This window comes from Enhydra lutris, unplaced genomic scaffold (genome assembly GCF_002288905.1).
Source record: "Enhydra lutris kenyoni isolate GAN:26980312 unplaced genomic scaffold, ASM228890v2 scaffoldscaffold38, whole genome shotgun sequence".
In the NCBI taxonomy this organism is placed as follows: domain Eukaryota; kingdom Metazoa; phylum Chordata; class Mammalia; order Carnivora; family Mustelidae; genus Enhydra; species Enhydra lutris.
The window spans coordinates 8,648,116-8,662,540 of NW_019154122.1; the positions used below are offsets into that span (position 1 = coordinate 8,648,116).

A 14,425-nucleotide genomic window follows, 5' to 3' on the forward strand; every position below is an offset into this window, starting at 1 on the left:
CTCAGGAAGTCCCCGTGGCTGAGCGGCATATCCCACTGGGTTTGCAGAAAGCTACCGCCAGGCCTCCTGGGCACCCCCATAGGGAGGATGGTCTCTCAGGACTCCTACATCTTTATGTCCCTTTGTCAGCCCCTCTCCCCATCTCTGAGCATTAAATATACTTATGCATATATTTAATTGTAAAATATACATGACATTAAATGAATCCAAATCATATGAAAGTGTGTCCAGTTCAGTGGCTTTTTAATTGTCATTTTAAAAAATATTCTATTTATTTGATAGAGAGAGAGTTAGAGAGGGAACACAAGCAGGGGGAGTGGGAGAGGGAGAAGCTGGCTTCCTGCTGAGCAGGGAGCCTGATCATGACCCAAGCTGAAGGCAGATGCTTATCAACTGAGCCACCCAGGCACCCTCAGCGGCTTTTTTAAAGCACTTCCTCCAATCATTTCCAGAACATGCTGTCTTGCAAACTGAAAGCTTGTACTCACCAAATGACTCTCCATTTCCCCCTCCCTCCAGACCCTAACCAACCACCTTTCTACTTTCTGTCCCTGTGATTTGGGCTATGCCAAGTACCTCGCAGAAGGGCAATCACAGAGTATTTGGGGTTTTGTGACAGGCTCATTTCCCATTGCAGAACGCTCCCCAGAAGTCTGTCCCCTTATGGAATGATTCCTACACACGCAGCCCTGGAAGACAAAAGCATCCCCAGAATTTTATCCAGATACCATCCCTCCAAACACAACCAGCCAGAAACAGACTGGAACACAGGAATCCCAGCGCATGGTTATGTATCCATGATAGGAAAAGCCAAACCAAACTGAGTGTGGTGATTAAGAGAGCAAAGTGGCCCCTGGCAGCCGGGGACCGGCAGGGCTGAGTGACTCCGGGCCACCTGCAAAAATGGCCAGCATCCTCTGCCGTGAGCCACTGTCGCCTACCAAGCCTGCTGGATACAAATGCATCACGTCTCTCAGTCTGTCTCCCTGCTTCTTACAGCACAAAGGACCATACCCTCCCCTCCCTAAATCCTCCCCCAAATCCCTCAATACCAGCAAGAATCCTGGAGTCCTGGGAGTCCCCACTAACGCCCGCGTAGGGAGACGCCCCGCGGTTCCCTGCGCCATGTGGCCTCCGGTGCCGCAGCATGGGACACCCAGCTCTGTCGCTGCGGGCGTGTCCCCAGCAGTCTCTGATGGGCATCACAGGACCAGCGATGAATGCTAAAAACTGCCAGCCAGCCCTGGGAGTGAACCCTCACCTGCCTGATACTCCTTTCTTTCGGTCACAACAACCCCCTGTGATAGAGGTCAGCATTGTTCCCATTTTACCAATGAGGAAAATCAAGGCTCAGGACTGATCACTTGTACGCTGTTAAGAGTGGACAAGAGCCAGGTCTGAGCACCCCCAAGGCCACTACTCTACGCACCCTTCTCTCCAGAGCTACGCTTGCCAAGCGAGCCAGGCTGTCCCTGTGAGGGTGGAGGGTGACGTTCTGTTCGTGTGCAGACAGCACAACCCGAGGGGAGATGTTGACTCTGTGAAAGGATCTGCTGGCCCTGGAGGGCCTCCCAAAACAGAGGCCCCACTCTGGGCACCCTGCAGCCACTCTTGCTGCTGGTGGCCTGTGTCTGGGAATGGCGCACCTGCATGCCTGGGGGTTGGCTGCCACAGGCAAGTCTTCGTCACTGGGCAGGGGGAGGGACACGAGTCCCCCCATCTGCTGAGCTGAGCCCCAGTTTGGGGGAACGAGGTACAGGCGCCGCCTGGACACTCGTGCCACAGTGAACGGGCACCCAACCAACATTTCTCCTGCTACTGCCGAAGGCCAGCATTTCCCTAGAGATCTTAGTTGGAACACAGACAGACTTTGAATAGGTACGCGTTTATTTTCACGTGTAATAGGAAAAAACATAACTAGCACATGAGAGGTGACGGCAGGATATATTGCTTAGCATAAGACTAAAGTTTGAAATAAGTAAAACAAAAAAATATGTTGAGTCAAAGAAAATATTAAGGAAGAAGAGAACAGGAGGTCCTCGGTTACAAGAATTGTGGAGGTGGTACGTGAATGCCCGGAGATTGGGTCTCACTCTCCAAGCTTTGAGCCAGAAGCTGGGCTCAGTTCTGAGGCCCCTAAGGGGCTCCAGAAGGAGATCCTCCCAGTACTTGGAGCCCAGGGCATCCCCAGAGGAGAGCATGGTGCACCCAGACCACTCCAGGGAGGAAAGTTCATCTGTTCATGCCTACAAGACGTCTCAGAAGTTACGAAGCAACAAAAGTGATTTTCCTTAAAAGAGAAGAATCTTCTAGGTACGGCCTTGCGGAAGCAGTGGTCACAGGGTAGCCTGGGTTGGAGGGTCCGAGTGGGACACAGCAGGGGATAAACAGGGAGGCGGAAGGGACAGCCCAGTCCTGTCCCGTAAGAGTGTGTGCATGCGTGGGGGGTTGCGTACACAGCCTCGGTCAAGGCTGTTGGAGGGACACTCAGAGCTTCTGGACAACCGGCACTTAATGGCGAATCACTGTGGCACCGGGAGGCGCGCCCGAAGGCAGGGCAGAGGGGTGGCCAGCGTCCCTGGTATGTCAGCGTATACCACCCTCTCCGCCCGCTCCTACTGTTCAGGTTCATACCTGGTCCCCACGTCAGCAGGACATGTCCTCCAGGTGAGACGTCCAAGGCTGCCACCACCAGGCCACATTCTTGTACATTTATGAGACTTTTCCTACCAAGATCCCCACCTCGCCCCAAGTCCCAAGAATGTTTCTCACCGTTTAAATCTCAAATTTGTTAAAAAAAAAAGGGGGGGGGGCTTTTTAAGGGACCCTGGAGGTTTACCCAAACAGCTCAGTCCTGCAAGCCAGGGCTGCTCTTAGTATCTCCTACAGGGACAAATAAAGTGTCATTGCTAGGGACACAGTGTGTCATCTAGAGAACTCATGCCAACTCACCCATGGAAGTGGGGGTCAAGGCCAGTGCTTGAGAGGGGCGAGAGCCTCGGAGATGGGAGCCCTGGGCTATGGAAGCCTTCCAGAGCCCAGAGGCTAGAGGAGGAGTGGAAAGTCTGAGAAGCACCGTCTGCCAACCGCCCACTTCTGAGCGGGGAGGGGGCTCAGCCTGGGGTGGTTCAGCCCCCATGTCCCCAACATGGTGGGCAGAGCCGCAGGCCGGTCCCTGTCCCGGCTCAGAAGGAGAGTGTGCAAGTGTGGGTCAGAAAGGCAAACTGAGTCAGGAGAGGCCCCACCCCCCGCCCCGGCGGGTGCCCTCAGCAGCACCCCGCGGCGCTCCGCTTCACATGGCACGGCTTACAGAAGAGGCGGTTGTTCAGCGGGTAGCAGCCTTGGTCCGTGGGCTCCACGGACAGGAGGATCCTGCAGTCCTGCGGGAAACAAGGCACGAGAGGATGGACCCCAGGCCCAAGCAAGCGGCACGGAGCCTGCACGGGGCAGACCGCCCCCCCCACCCCCGCGCTTGCTGATGAAATTAACTGACAAATGTACTCCCGGAGGGTCGGGAGCGAGGCCCCTCATTTCCATCCTCCCGACACACCTGGGCCCGGGCTTGGGCAGGGAAGACGAGGCCCATGGGGGGCTTCCATCCACAGGGAGGTGTGAGCAATGAGGGCGGAGAAAGCCAAGGGGAGAACTGAGGGCAGTGAGGGATCTCGGGAAGAGCTAGAAGGGCCTTAGCGATCGCCCAGCAGCAGCCCTTTTAGAACGCCAGCTCTGAGAGGCAGTGACCCCATTTCCTGCTAGATCCCACCTAGGCCAGACTCTGGTACACCCACGAGCCCACAATAACCGTCTGCTGCGTGAATTACTGAATCAAGTCCCGTCCCATCACTTCACAGCTGGGGAAACTGAGGTCTAGGGAACGACGGGCTCGCCCCAGGCCGGGCAGCTGGTTCTGGACTGGGACAGGACAGGTCTCTAGCCTGAGCCCTGTCTGCACAGCTTCAACACTGGCACAAACCTCCGATTTTTCAAATCACCAAAGGATTTCGGACCAAGGAGGTTGGGGATTCGGGGCCTGAAATTTGCCCACTTAACCGTTTTGCCCGCACCTCACTGGGGGCCTCCCCTGGACACACGCTGGAGTGCAATAATGGGAACGATTAAATGTCCGGAGACCTCGGGGCGCCTGGGTGGCTCAGTGGGTTAAAGCCTCTGCCTTCGGCTCAGGTCATGGTCCCAGGGTTCTGGGATCGAGCCCCACATCGGGCTCTCTGCTTGGCAGGGAGCCTGCCTCTCTGCCTACTTGTGACCTCTGTCTGTCCAAAAAAAAAAAAAAAAAAATTGTCTGGAGACCTGGATCAGGACTCAGCTGGCAACCTCTGGAAGCTGCATGGCTCAGGCCAGAGCGGCTGGTCCCCACAGAGACAACTTTGGGGTCCCAGCTGCCATCCTAACCCAGCACAGCCAGAGGAGAATGGCGCCCTCGTGTGTCTGTTCCCTGCAACTGCACCTCAAGTCATACAAGGTCACGGGATCTGTACTCTTGTAAAGGCTACTTGCTCGGCATTCTGGAGTATCAAGTGCCAAACCTCAGGTCCCAAAAGGGCACATGTGACCTCTCCTAAATTAGAATCAAGGGAGAAAACCCCTCATCTATGATGGAGTCACAGTCTGTGAGGGAGCTGTGGGGTGGCCCAGAGCTGGCTAGAACTGGGTCTGATGGACCAGAGTTGGAGTCACTTTTCTCAGGCCCAGTGTTTTTCCCCCATTGTTCCTCATCTGAGGTGGCACCTTGAAGCCCATTTCTCTGTCTGGGGAAACAGCACCCCGGATCAGTTCCGGGCCACAGTGGTTCAAGCCTTCCCCTCTAAAATGTAACTGCTAGAGCCGGAGCCCGGATTTAGAGCAGCAGCCTGGGTGATGCTTATAGCTGCCTTTGCCAAGCCGACCACGGGCACGCAGGGAGGGTTTGTTTGCTCACCAGCCAGGCTCAGGGCAAAGCTAATCGCTATGGGGCCTAATGAGGGCTAGGGTGGTGATAACAGCACTTAAATGACATCATTGTTCTTGCAAGATGTATTATCAGCTGGACCTTGAACCACAACCAATGCACAATGTAATATGGAGCAATGTATCAACTTCTCCACCAAGCCTCCTTGTCACTTGAGCGCAAACAGCCTCTTGGCTCCATGCATGTGTTTAAATACGGCAAAGTAAGGTAAATGTTTGGAGTTACTCACTGGCTGGCTAAGAGATGTCCTCTGGGACACCCCACTTAGGTGGCACCATAAAAGTTGCTACCTTGGGGCACCTGGGTGGCTCAGTCGTTAAGTGTCTGCCTTCGGCTCAGATCATGATGCCAGGGTCCTGGGATTGAGCCCCGCATCGGGGCTCCTGCTCAGCGGGAAGCCTGCTTCTCCCTCTCCCACTCCCCCTGCTTGTGTTCTCTCTCTTGCTGTATCTCTATCAAATAAATAAAAATCTTAAAAAAAAAAAAAAAAAGGTTGCTACCTTTGTCACCATCACCAGAGAAGACACATCAGCAACATGGGGGTGACAGAGGAAGAGGCAGGGAAGGACTCGGAGTCTCCCTAGAAGGACCGACTACATAATCGCAGAGCCCAGGGCAAAGGGCAAAGTAGCGCCCCTTGTTCAAAGAGGAAGAATTTCAAGACGGTGACAGCGGAGCTTTGAAGCAAGCAGGGGAAGCTGAGCTGGGGAGGCGGGGATGGGTGGGTGCCCTGTGCTGGGCAGCTTTTAGCTTTCCGATCTTCGCTTCCCTCCACTCTGCAGCATCACTTTCCTCTTTCCGAGACTTGTAGCAACTCCTCCTCTGTCTCCTGGGGACCTGCTTCCCTGGACTCAGGGATTGTCCATCATAGCCCGCCGGCCAGTGATTGGCTCAGATCGGCTCATGTGACCCAAGCTGGGCCAATCAGGGGCCTTCTTGAGACTGGACCAGTTTCCTTGATGGGGTTTCTAGGTTGGAAGGATGACCACGCCTGTATCCCTCTCCTCATAGAGGATGCTAGCCCCCAGGAAGAGAAAATGAAGCGAACACACAAAATGGGCAGAACTGAGAGACGGAGAGATGCCCTGATGATCTCATCAATGAGATTCCCTTTCTTGAGGAAAGCAGGATGAACTTGGTTTTTTTTTTTTTTTTTAAGATTTTATTTATTTATTTGACAGAGAGTGAGAGATCACAAGTAGGCAGAGAGGCAGGCAGAGAGAGAGGAGGAAGCAGGCTCCCCGCTGAGCAGAGAGCCCGATGCGGGGCTCGATCCCAGGACCCTGAGATCATGACCTGAGCCAAAGGCAGAGGCTTTAACCCACTGAGCCACCCAGGGGCCCTGAGCTTGGTTTTTATCATTAACTCAGAGTTCTGATTAATAGACTGCTTCTAATGATCTCCATTCTTATCTGTCTCTGCTACTGGGCGGTGAGCACTTGGCAGCTGGGCCCCCACCCTGACTCGTCCCCGTGTCCCAGCGCCCAGCGCTGCACTGGCATCCCGTGGGCTCTCGGCAGGGCTGGGTTGGGGGCGGCAGGGGCCACCAGCAGCGCGATCCTGACTCCTGACCGCCCCACTCACCTCACACCTGTAGCAGTTTTCATGGAAGTTCCTCCCCATGCACTCGATTTTGAAGGCATCCTTCCCATCCCGAGGGATGATGGGGTTCTCACAGATGCTGCACACAGGGGCAAATTTCCTAGAGGGAAGGGAACCCATGCTTGAGGCGCTCTGGCCAGGACCGCAGAAATTAGCTGTGGGAGCCGGGGCGGTGCTAGTTCGCCTCCCGGAGCTATTTTGGACGCATTGCCATGTGACTGCACCTGCAACCACAGCCACAAAGCCTCTTTCTTCCTGGCAGGAGCGGATAGAGAGACTGGTGTAATTAGACCCGGCTTCCCAGGGTATAATTAGTTCGAGGCAAGGAAGTGACTGGGGAACTTTTGAATTTTAGAAAGGCAAGAAATCTCATGTGTGTTCAGTGGGGCTGACCACCCCCTTTCGTTTATCTGGTATTGTGGGTCAATGCTTCTTCTTTTTCCCTGTCTTTTGAACGGACACAGCTGTCTCTCCCCTTGGGCAGTGTACAACCCCAGTGTAGGGACTTAGCCTGACAGGTGTCCTGGCTTGGGGCTACGGTTTCATAAGGCTCTAGCTCCAAGGGGAGCCTCTGCAGCCTCAGGGCTTGAATCGGAACTTCCATACCTACCAGAGGTTTGTCTGCTGCCTGCCTCAGTTTCCACATTTGGTAAAAGAGAATGCTTAATAGTACTTGCCTGACAGGCAAGGCTTGGGGGTTAAAGGGCCTAACTCACGTGAAGTGCCTGGCACAGCGCAGGTATGTGGGGTCTCAGCTGGAAGCAGGTGTGTGGTCAAATATAGGGTGTGTGGACCAGGCAGACAGGTTTCTGTGAGCCCAGAAATTGCAGGAATGCTCTGCTCCAACCCCTAGAGCTTGGGCCAGGCTTCTCCGTTCTGGCCGAGTCCTACCCAGTATGCAGACCCCCTCTCATACCTATAGAAGTCGTCCAGGCAGTACACTTCATCCTGGTTGTCCAGGGCGAAGCTCTCGTCCCCGATGCACCGGGCACAGGTAACGCACGTGAAACAGGCAGGATGGAAGGCCCGGCCCAGGGCTCTGATGATGTGCTCCTGGACCACTTCGCCACACTTGCCACACTTCTCCAGGGTGTCCTGGGACAGAGGGACACTGCCTCAGAGCCATCCCATGGCTGTGCCTACTCCAAGCAGCAAGGGGTTTCTAGCTGGCAACCCACAGGGGCCTAGAAGCACAGGGCTATAGAGAAGGACTCCCGCTCATGCTATCGGCCCATAACCACCGCCCCAAAACCTCTACCATTGGTTAAAGTGAATCGAGCTTAGCATTCTGTCCTGGGCCTACAGTGAGGAATCCTGCCAAGGAGCTATTACTGCATTTTTTGTTACTAGGACCTGCTTATGGCCAGTGTCCACTAGGGCCCATAGGGGAAATTTCTCTTAAACCTCACAGTCAGGAAACAGAATTCCGGGAAGAACTGGTGTGCTTTTGATCTTATAGACAATAAATTTCAAAACTCTTTCCCTTTTCCATTTGGCCACTGGGAAGCTCAGAGTCAAATTCTGTGTCCCACTTTAAGGAATGACTATAGGGGTCTTTTAGTCATATATTTTGGGGTACTAAGTTTCCCTCTGGCCTCATCCCCCTTTCTACTTTGATTTTCCTCTCTTCTGATTTATCTAGCTCTGAAATTTCATTATGGTAAGAACATTTAACATGAGATCTATACTCTTAGCAAATCTTTAAGTGTACAACACCATTTACTATAGGTATTTGTGCATTCTTACAAGCTCCTCAGATCCCTTCTGGAATGAGGAGGATGAGGTGGGTGAGAAAGGGAATGGGAAGGAGGGAGAAGGAAGGGAGGGAGCGGGGAGAGAGAGAGAGAGAGATTACTGACGCAGAGCAAAGATCTTCCAGCCTGTCCACTTTCTCTTCTAGACCAGTCCCCTCCCTTCCTGGCTGGGCTCCTGTTCATTTAACCTGATTTCATCCCGACAGATAGGTGTGTTGGTCTCTGCTCCCACTTGGTGGGAACCTCCTCTCTCCTTGTCCTGGGGGCAGCCCTTCTCTCCCTAGAACACTGCCTAGAATCTTCCACCTGCTGTTTCCAGCTGTCGGCACACCCTCGCCCATTTCCCCTCAGTGCCTCACCCGTGCCTGGCTGTAAGCGGAGGGAAGAGGATAAGGCTATCTCCCCCTATCATTTGATGGGGTCAGAGGGATGGGGTGCGGATGGCCTGGCTCCTTGCTGCTCCCGCGGTGCCTCCTGACTTTGGTGATGTCTTGTGACGGTCACCAGATTGTCTGGAGTTTACTAGCTAGTCCTCCAAATATTCAAACACTTGGAATCAGTCGTTTTCAAACTGCAGTGTGTGTATCAGAATCACCCGAGAGACTTGTTAAAAACACAGACCCCCAGGTGCTACCGACTCATGAGAACAAGGGGAGATCCGCACACAGCCAGGGGACACGTCTGAGCGGGCTGCGCACCACACGCCATCAGAAGGTTGGCAATTCTAACATCGTGGCATCCAAACCAGCTCTCCCAGATGGCCTCTGGTACTCAGAGGTGATGCAGGTTCCTCTGTGCATTCGAAACTGTGGCTTCAGGCAAGAGAGGCAAGAGCACGGGCTCCAGAAACCGGGCAGCACTGGGGGAGAAGCCCAGCCCCCCGACCTTCCACCACCTTCCAGAGTATGACGTGTGTGACAGGCTGCGTCCATGCCCCCAGGACACACAGGTCCTAATCCCTGGAACCCGTGACTACCTTTAATGGCCAAAGGGCCTGCAGATATGATTGAGTTCAGCGTCTTGACATGGGGAGAGGATCCTGGGTGGGCTCGAAGTGCCATCCCCAGTGTCCCCGTAAGAGGGAGGCAGCAGGAGAACTGACAGAGAGGAGGAAGTAGGACACCGAAGCAAGACGCCATTGTGCTGACTTTGAAGGTGGACGAAGGAACCAAGGGACACGAGGGACGCAGCTACAGAAGCTGGAAAAGGTAAGGAAACAGATTCTCCCCTAGAGCCTCCGGAGGGGGTGCAGACCTGCCCACGGACTTCTGACCTCCGGAACCGTAGGAGGATAAATGGGTGCTGCGTGAAGTCATCAAGTTTGTGGGGATTTACCACAGCAGCCGCAGAAAACTAATACACCTTGGCTGAGCTCCTTCCCCTCACTGAGCCTCAATGTTCTCATCTGTGAAATGGGTCCCTGCGCCTGCCTCCCAGGATTACTGTGGGGAAGGAAATAACGGGATACCTTCCAAGGGCCCAGCACGGTGCCTGGTGCCCGGAGGCCACCCGCGGGGGCGGGGGGCGGGTTACCTGGTAGCAGGGTTCGCAGAGGGGCCGCCCGTCCTTCTGGTAGAAGCTCTGCCCGGCCAGCTGGCGGCGGCAGGTGCGGCACGTGAAGCACCGGGCATGGTATTGCCTCTTCATGGCTTCCACGGCCAGCTCTCGGGGGGACACGGCCTTGTGGCAGAAGGCACAGACATCTGGGGTGGAGGAGACACCAGTTGTCAGTCACCTGGCCTAGGAGAACTGCACCCAGGCACTGCCCAGGACAAGCCTAAAGTGCTAGGTCTCTGCCTCGAGCCCCAGGGTGGGGGTGGGGGGAGGTTGGGAGTGTGGCCTCCTTTTAGGAACAATAAAAAGGAATGTGAAAAGCCCCTGAAAGCCTAAATCAGGGATGGGCACCCGCCTGGCTCAGTCATTGGAGTGTGCGACTCTTGATCTCGGGGTTGTGGATTTGAGCCCCCTGTTGGCTGTAGAAATTACTTAAAAATAAAATCTTAAAAAAAAAAAAAGCCTAAATTAAAGGACACAGAATCGGGACACATGGGTTACCATCTGTAAAAATTTAAAGGAGGTTCCATGGTGACACCTTTATGCCCAGATAATTCCAAATGTATCAAAGATCTAAGTGTGACAATTGAAACCATAAGACTAGAAGAAGCCAGAGAATTATATCATAACCATGGAGTAGAGAAGGCTTTTGGTGCCTGGTAAGCACTTAGCAGCTGCTAAGTAGATGGCTAAGACACGGGCCTGGGGAGGCTGCAGGGGGTCATGCCCTCAGACACTGTTGGGGGGAGTGGTGCAGATCGGGAGGACCAAACGCATGTACCCGTTGGCCTTGGTATTTCCTCTTCTAGAAATTTCTCTCACAAACTCGCACGCAGGCAAAATGACCCACGTGAAAGACAGTTCATCTCAGTCTTACTTGTTAGAGCAAGAAACCACCTAAGTGCCCATCCACAGGCAGCTGGCTACACGCATATAGCAGGGCCCCAGGAGGAATACTATACAGCTGTGAAAAAGGAGCCCCGTTATGTTCGGGTGTGGTGTGAGCTCTAAGGTGTTTGAAGGAAAGAAAGCAAAGTGCAGAACAGCTGAGAGTTCGCTACAATTTGTGGGAAAATGGGCTGGGGGGGGCTCCCAGACTCCCGCTTGCATATGCATCAGATGTCTCTGGAAGGATACAGGAGATGTTTACAGAGGCTGCCCATCTGGCAGGAAAGTGGGAGACACACAGATGACTCAACGGGGAGACTTTGCACTGTATGTCTTTCTGTTCTTTTTATTTTGTCTATGTGAGAACACTATGTGTTCAAAAAATTAAACAGTGAGGGGCACCTGGGTGGCTCAGTGGGTTAAAGCCTCTGCCTTCCACTCAGGTCATGATCTCAGGGTCCTGGGATCGAGCCCCGCATCAGGCTCTCTGCTCAGTGGGGAGCCTGCTTTTCTCTCTCTCTCTGCCTGCCTCTCAGCCTACCTGTGATCCCTCTCTCTCTGACAAATAAAATCTTAACAAAAATTTAAACAGTGAAAAAATCCAAGGCATTTTGCTATCATAGCACAATTTGCTGATCGATGTTTAAATGGGCTTCAGTTTGGGGTGCATGGGGGACGCAGTCAGTGGAGCATCTGACTCCTGACTGAGGCTCTCAGATCATGATCTCGGGGTCGTGAGACTGAGCCCTGCATCCGGCTCGGCACTCGGGGAATGAGTCTGCTTGAGATTCTTGCCCTCTGCCCCTCTCCTCCCCCCTCTCTCTCAAATAAATAAAATATAAAAATATTTTTAAAAATAGCATAAAAATGGATTTTAGTTATAAAGGAAAAAGATTAAGGTAATAAACATAAAACTGATGTACAGGAATGAGGCGCATGGCTGAACCGTGAGTGGGACAGATGCCGGGGGCCCCGCCCTCCGAGTTCCCACTCGGAAGCTCCTGCGTGTCCAGTGAGGGCCTCTGGGGACCACCCGGAAGTCTTCCAGCCCTGAGCCCGTACCTGTGGACGCCTCTCTCTCATGGAAGCCGACTGTTTCTTCTGGGGGAGGTGGCAGCTCGTCCTCCACAGGCCTGGCGAGACCGGGCCGAGGCTGGGGCGGAGGCGTCTCCGTCAGGGACTATGGGGCGACAGGGGGAGGGCCGGGGAGCTGTCACCCAGTGGGGACCCCACACAGCCCTCTCAGCTCTGCTCTTCCTCTGATGGCACAAAGCACAATTAGCCCCGCTCTACAGAGGAGGAAACTGAGGCACAGAGAGGCAAGCAACCGAATGTCGCTCCGCTGGAAGGCTGACGGCAGTGGCTGGGGCCCAAAGCTACTTCTGTCCACTTCTGAAGAATCTTCTGGAATCGTTCTTCCCTAGCCTGGAATCCTGCCCGTTACTACGATGGCCTCTATGAAGGGCAGGGGATTAAAATTATCTTCTCAGAGCTGAAAGGGGGTAACTGAGGGGGAAAAGGGTATGGCACCCATCCTCCAGGGACCTTGAAAAGCAGGATCAGCTTTTACCCGCTTGAAAGTTTCGAAGAGGGACAACGCAGACTCTCCGTCCCCCTCCCCCTCCCTGGGGACCTTGGGGCTCCACGGGGGTGGGGGGACCCATACCTGGGGTGGGGGCGGGGGCGGGGGCAGATGCAGCTGCTCTAAGTCTGAAATGAGTGATGCTCCCATCGAGGCAGGGAGCTGCTCATCAGGGGAGGGCGGTGGAGGAGGGAGGAGGTCCAGGTCGGGCAGTGCGTCCTCACTACCCAAGGGAGGAGGAGGGAGAGAACATCCTGCAACCAAAAGGAGAGAGAGGGTTGGTCTGAGTCTCTGCAGGTGGACAGAAAAGGTGTGCACTTACCCAGAAGGCCATATAGCATGGGGACCAAGAGCTCAGGTCCAGGGCCCCCCAGACCTGGGTTCCATCTCTGCCTCTGCTGCTGACTTGCTGTGTGTCCTTAGGCAAGACACTTAACCTCTCTGGGTCTGTTTACTCAGTGGAAACATGGGTATCAATCTTTCCGGGCTGTCGTGAGAACGGGAAGGACTTGGCACGGGAGATGGCACGTGGTGTGGGCTCAGAAAACAGAAGCTGTCAGAACCTTCCATAACAGCCCTCCCTACCTGGACACTCGAGGGCCCCAAATCCTTGCTAGAAGGTCCCTGCTGAAGTACAAGCAAACTCAGCCCCTAAGGCTGCGGCTCTCAAAGTGTGGTTCCTGGCTCAGCAGCCACAGTGCCTGGAACTATGTCTAGGAACGCACCATCTGGATCTGCCCTGGATCTGGAGAATCAGAACCTGCGCGGGGGGGGGGGGGGGGGGGGGGGGCGCAGGGGGGTGTGCGCAGCCACTGACAGCAGGAGAAACCCTCCCAGTGACGATATGCCACTCAGGTGTGGGAGCCACCATCTAGGTTAAATAACTGATTCAGGAAATGCCTATCGAGTGTTGAAAGCATCAGTTGAAAGGCGGACGGAGAACTTTCCAGAAGAGGGGTCAGACTGTCACCACCTGAATCCACGGATCAACCCCAGGCAGATACCAGGGGTCTTCAGGCTCGTGTTAGGTTGTAGACAGGTAAGGGTACACCCATGGAATGTTCTGACCAGAACAAACCCCAAACATAAGCAAGAAACAAACCCAATCTCATCAGGTTTCCAGAATTAACTCCACTTATGATAAATTTGGGAGAGGGGGTGAGTTGAATGGGGCACCAAGGGAGCAAAGGGAAAAACCAGGGACATTCTACAGAAACTGACCCTACTTTCTGCAAAAAGTCAATGGCACGTGAGAGAAAAAGAAAGGGGAAGCTTCCCTGGAATTAAGAGACTTTAGGGACGCCTGGGTGACTCAGTCAGTTAAGCATCTGCCTTTGGCTCAGGTCATGATCCCAAAGTCCTGGGATTGGGCGCCATATCAGGCTCCCTGCTTAGAGGAGAGTCTGCTTCTCCCTCTGCTTACTCTCCCTCTGCAAACAGGTCCCCCTGTTTGTGCTTTTTCTCTCTCCTATGTAATAAATAAATAAAATCTTTTTTAAAAGTAATAAATAATAAAAATTTTAAAAAGAGCCACCAAGGGTGCCTAGGTGGCTCAGTTGATTAAGTGACTGACTCTTGATTTTGGCTCGGGTCATGATCTCAGGGTCCTGGGATCGAGCCCCGCATGGGGCTCCCTGCTCAGTAGGGAGTCTGCTTCTCCTTTTTTCTCTCTCCCTCAGCCACCTCATGCTTGTGCACATGCACTCTCTCTCAAATAAATAAATAAAATCTTTTTTGAAAAGTAATAAATAATAAAAATTTTTTTAAAAAAAGAACCACCCGGGGTGCCTGGGTGGCTCAGTCATTAAGCGTCTCTTGATTTGAGCTCAGGTCATGTTCTCAGAGTCCTGGGATGGAGCCCCAAGTTAGGCTCAGCACGAAGCCTGCTTAAGATTCTCTCTCTCTGCCCCTTCCCCTCCGCTACTCACATGCATGCTCTCCCTCTCTCAAAAAAAAAAAAAACTAAACTAAATTAAAAAAAGAACCACCCGGGGTGCCTGGGTGGCTCAGTGGGTTAAGCCTCTGCCTTCAGCTCAGGTCACGATCCCAGGACCCTGGGATCATGACCTGAGCTGAAGG

The 14,425-nt window shown here is 53.7% G+C and overlaps 1 protein-coding gene across 2 annotated transcripts in view; it reads right to left on the reverse strand.

Moving 5' to 3' along the window:
* Nucleotides 1-1,877: 1,877 nt before the first annotated feature.
* LOC111154724 (filamin binding LIM protein 1) overlaps nucleotides 1,878-14,425 on the reverse strand; it is a 21,678-nt gene continuing 9,130 nt past the window's right edge. For both annotated transcript variants that reach the window (XM_022514591.1, XM_022514592.1), the window contains exons 4-9: nucleotides 12,431-12,600; nucleotides 11,827-11,944; nucleotides 9,856-10,025; nucleotides 7,485-7,663; nucleotides 6,551-6,668; nucleotides 1,878-3,380 (exon numbers count right to left, since the gene is read on the reverse strand). In XM_022514591.1, coding sequence (XP_022370299.1) covers nucleotides 3,267-3,380; nucleotides 6,551-6,668; nucleotides 7,485-7,663; nucleotides 9,856-10,025; nucleotides 11,827-11,944; nucleotides 12,431-12,600 — 869 coding nt within the window. In that variant the 3' untranslated portion in view covers nucleotides 1,878-3,266. The remainder of the gene's footprint in view (nucleotides 3,381-6,550; nucleotides 6,669-7,484; nucleotides 7,664-9,855; nucleotides 10,026-11,826; nucleotides 11,945-12,430; nucleotides 12,601-14,425) is intronic.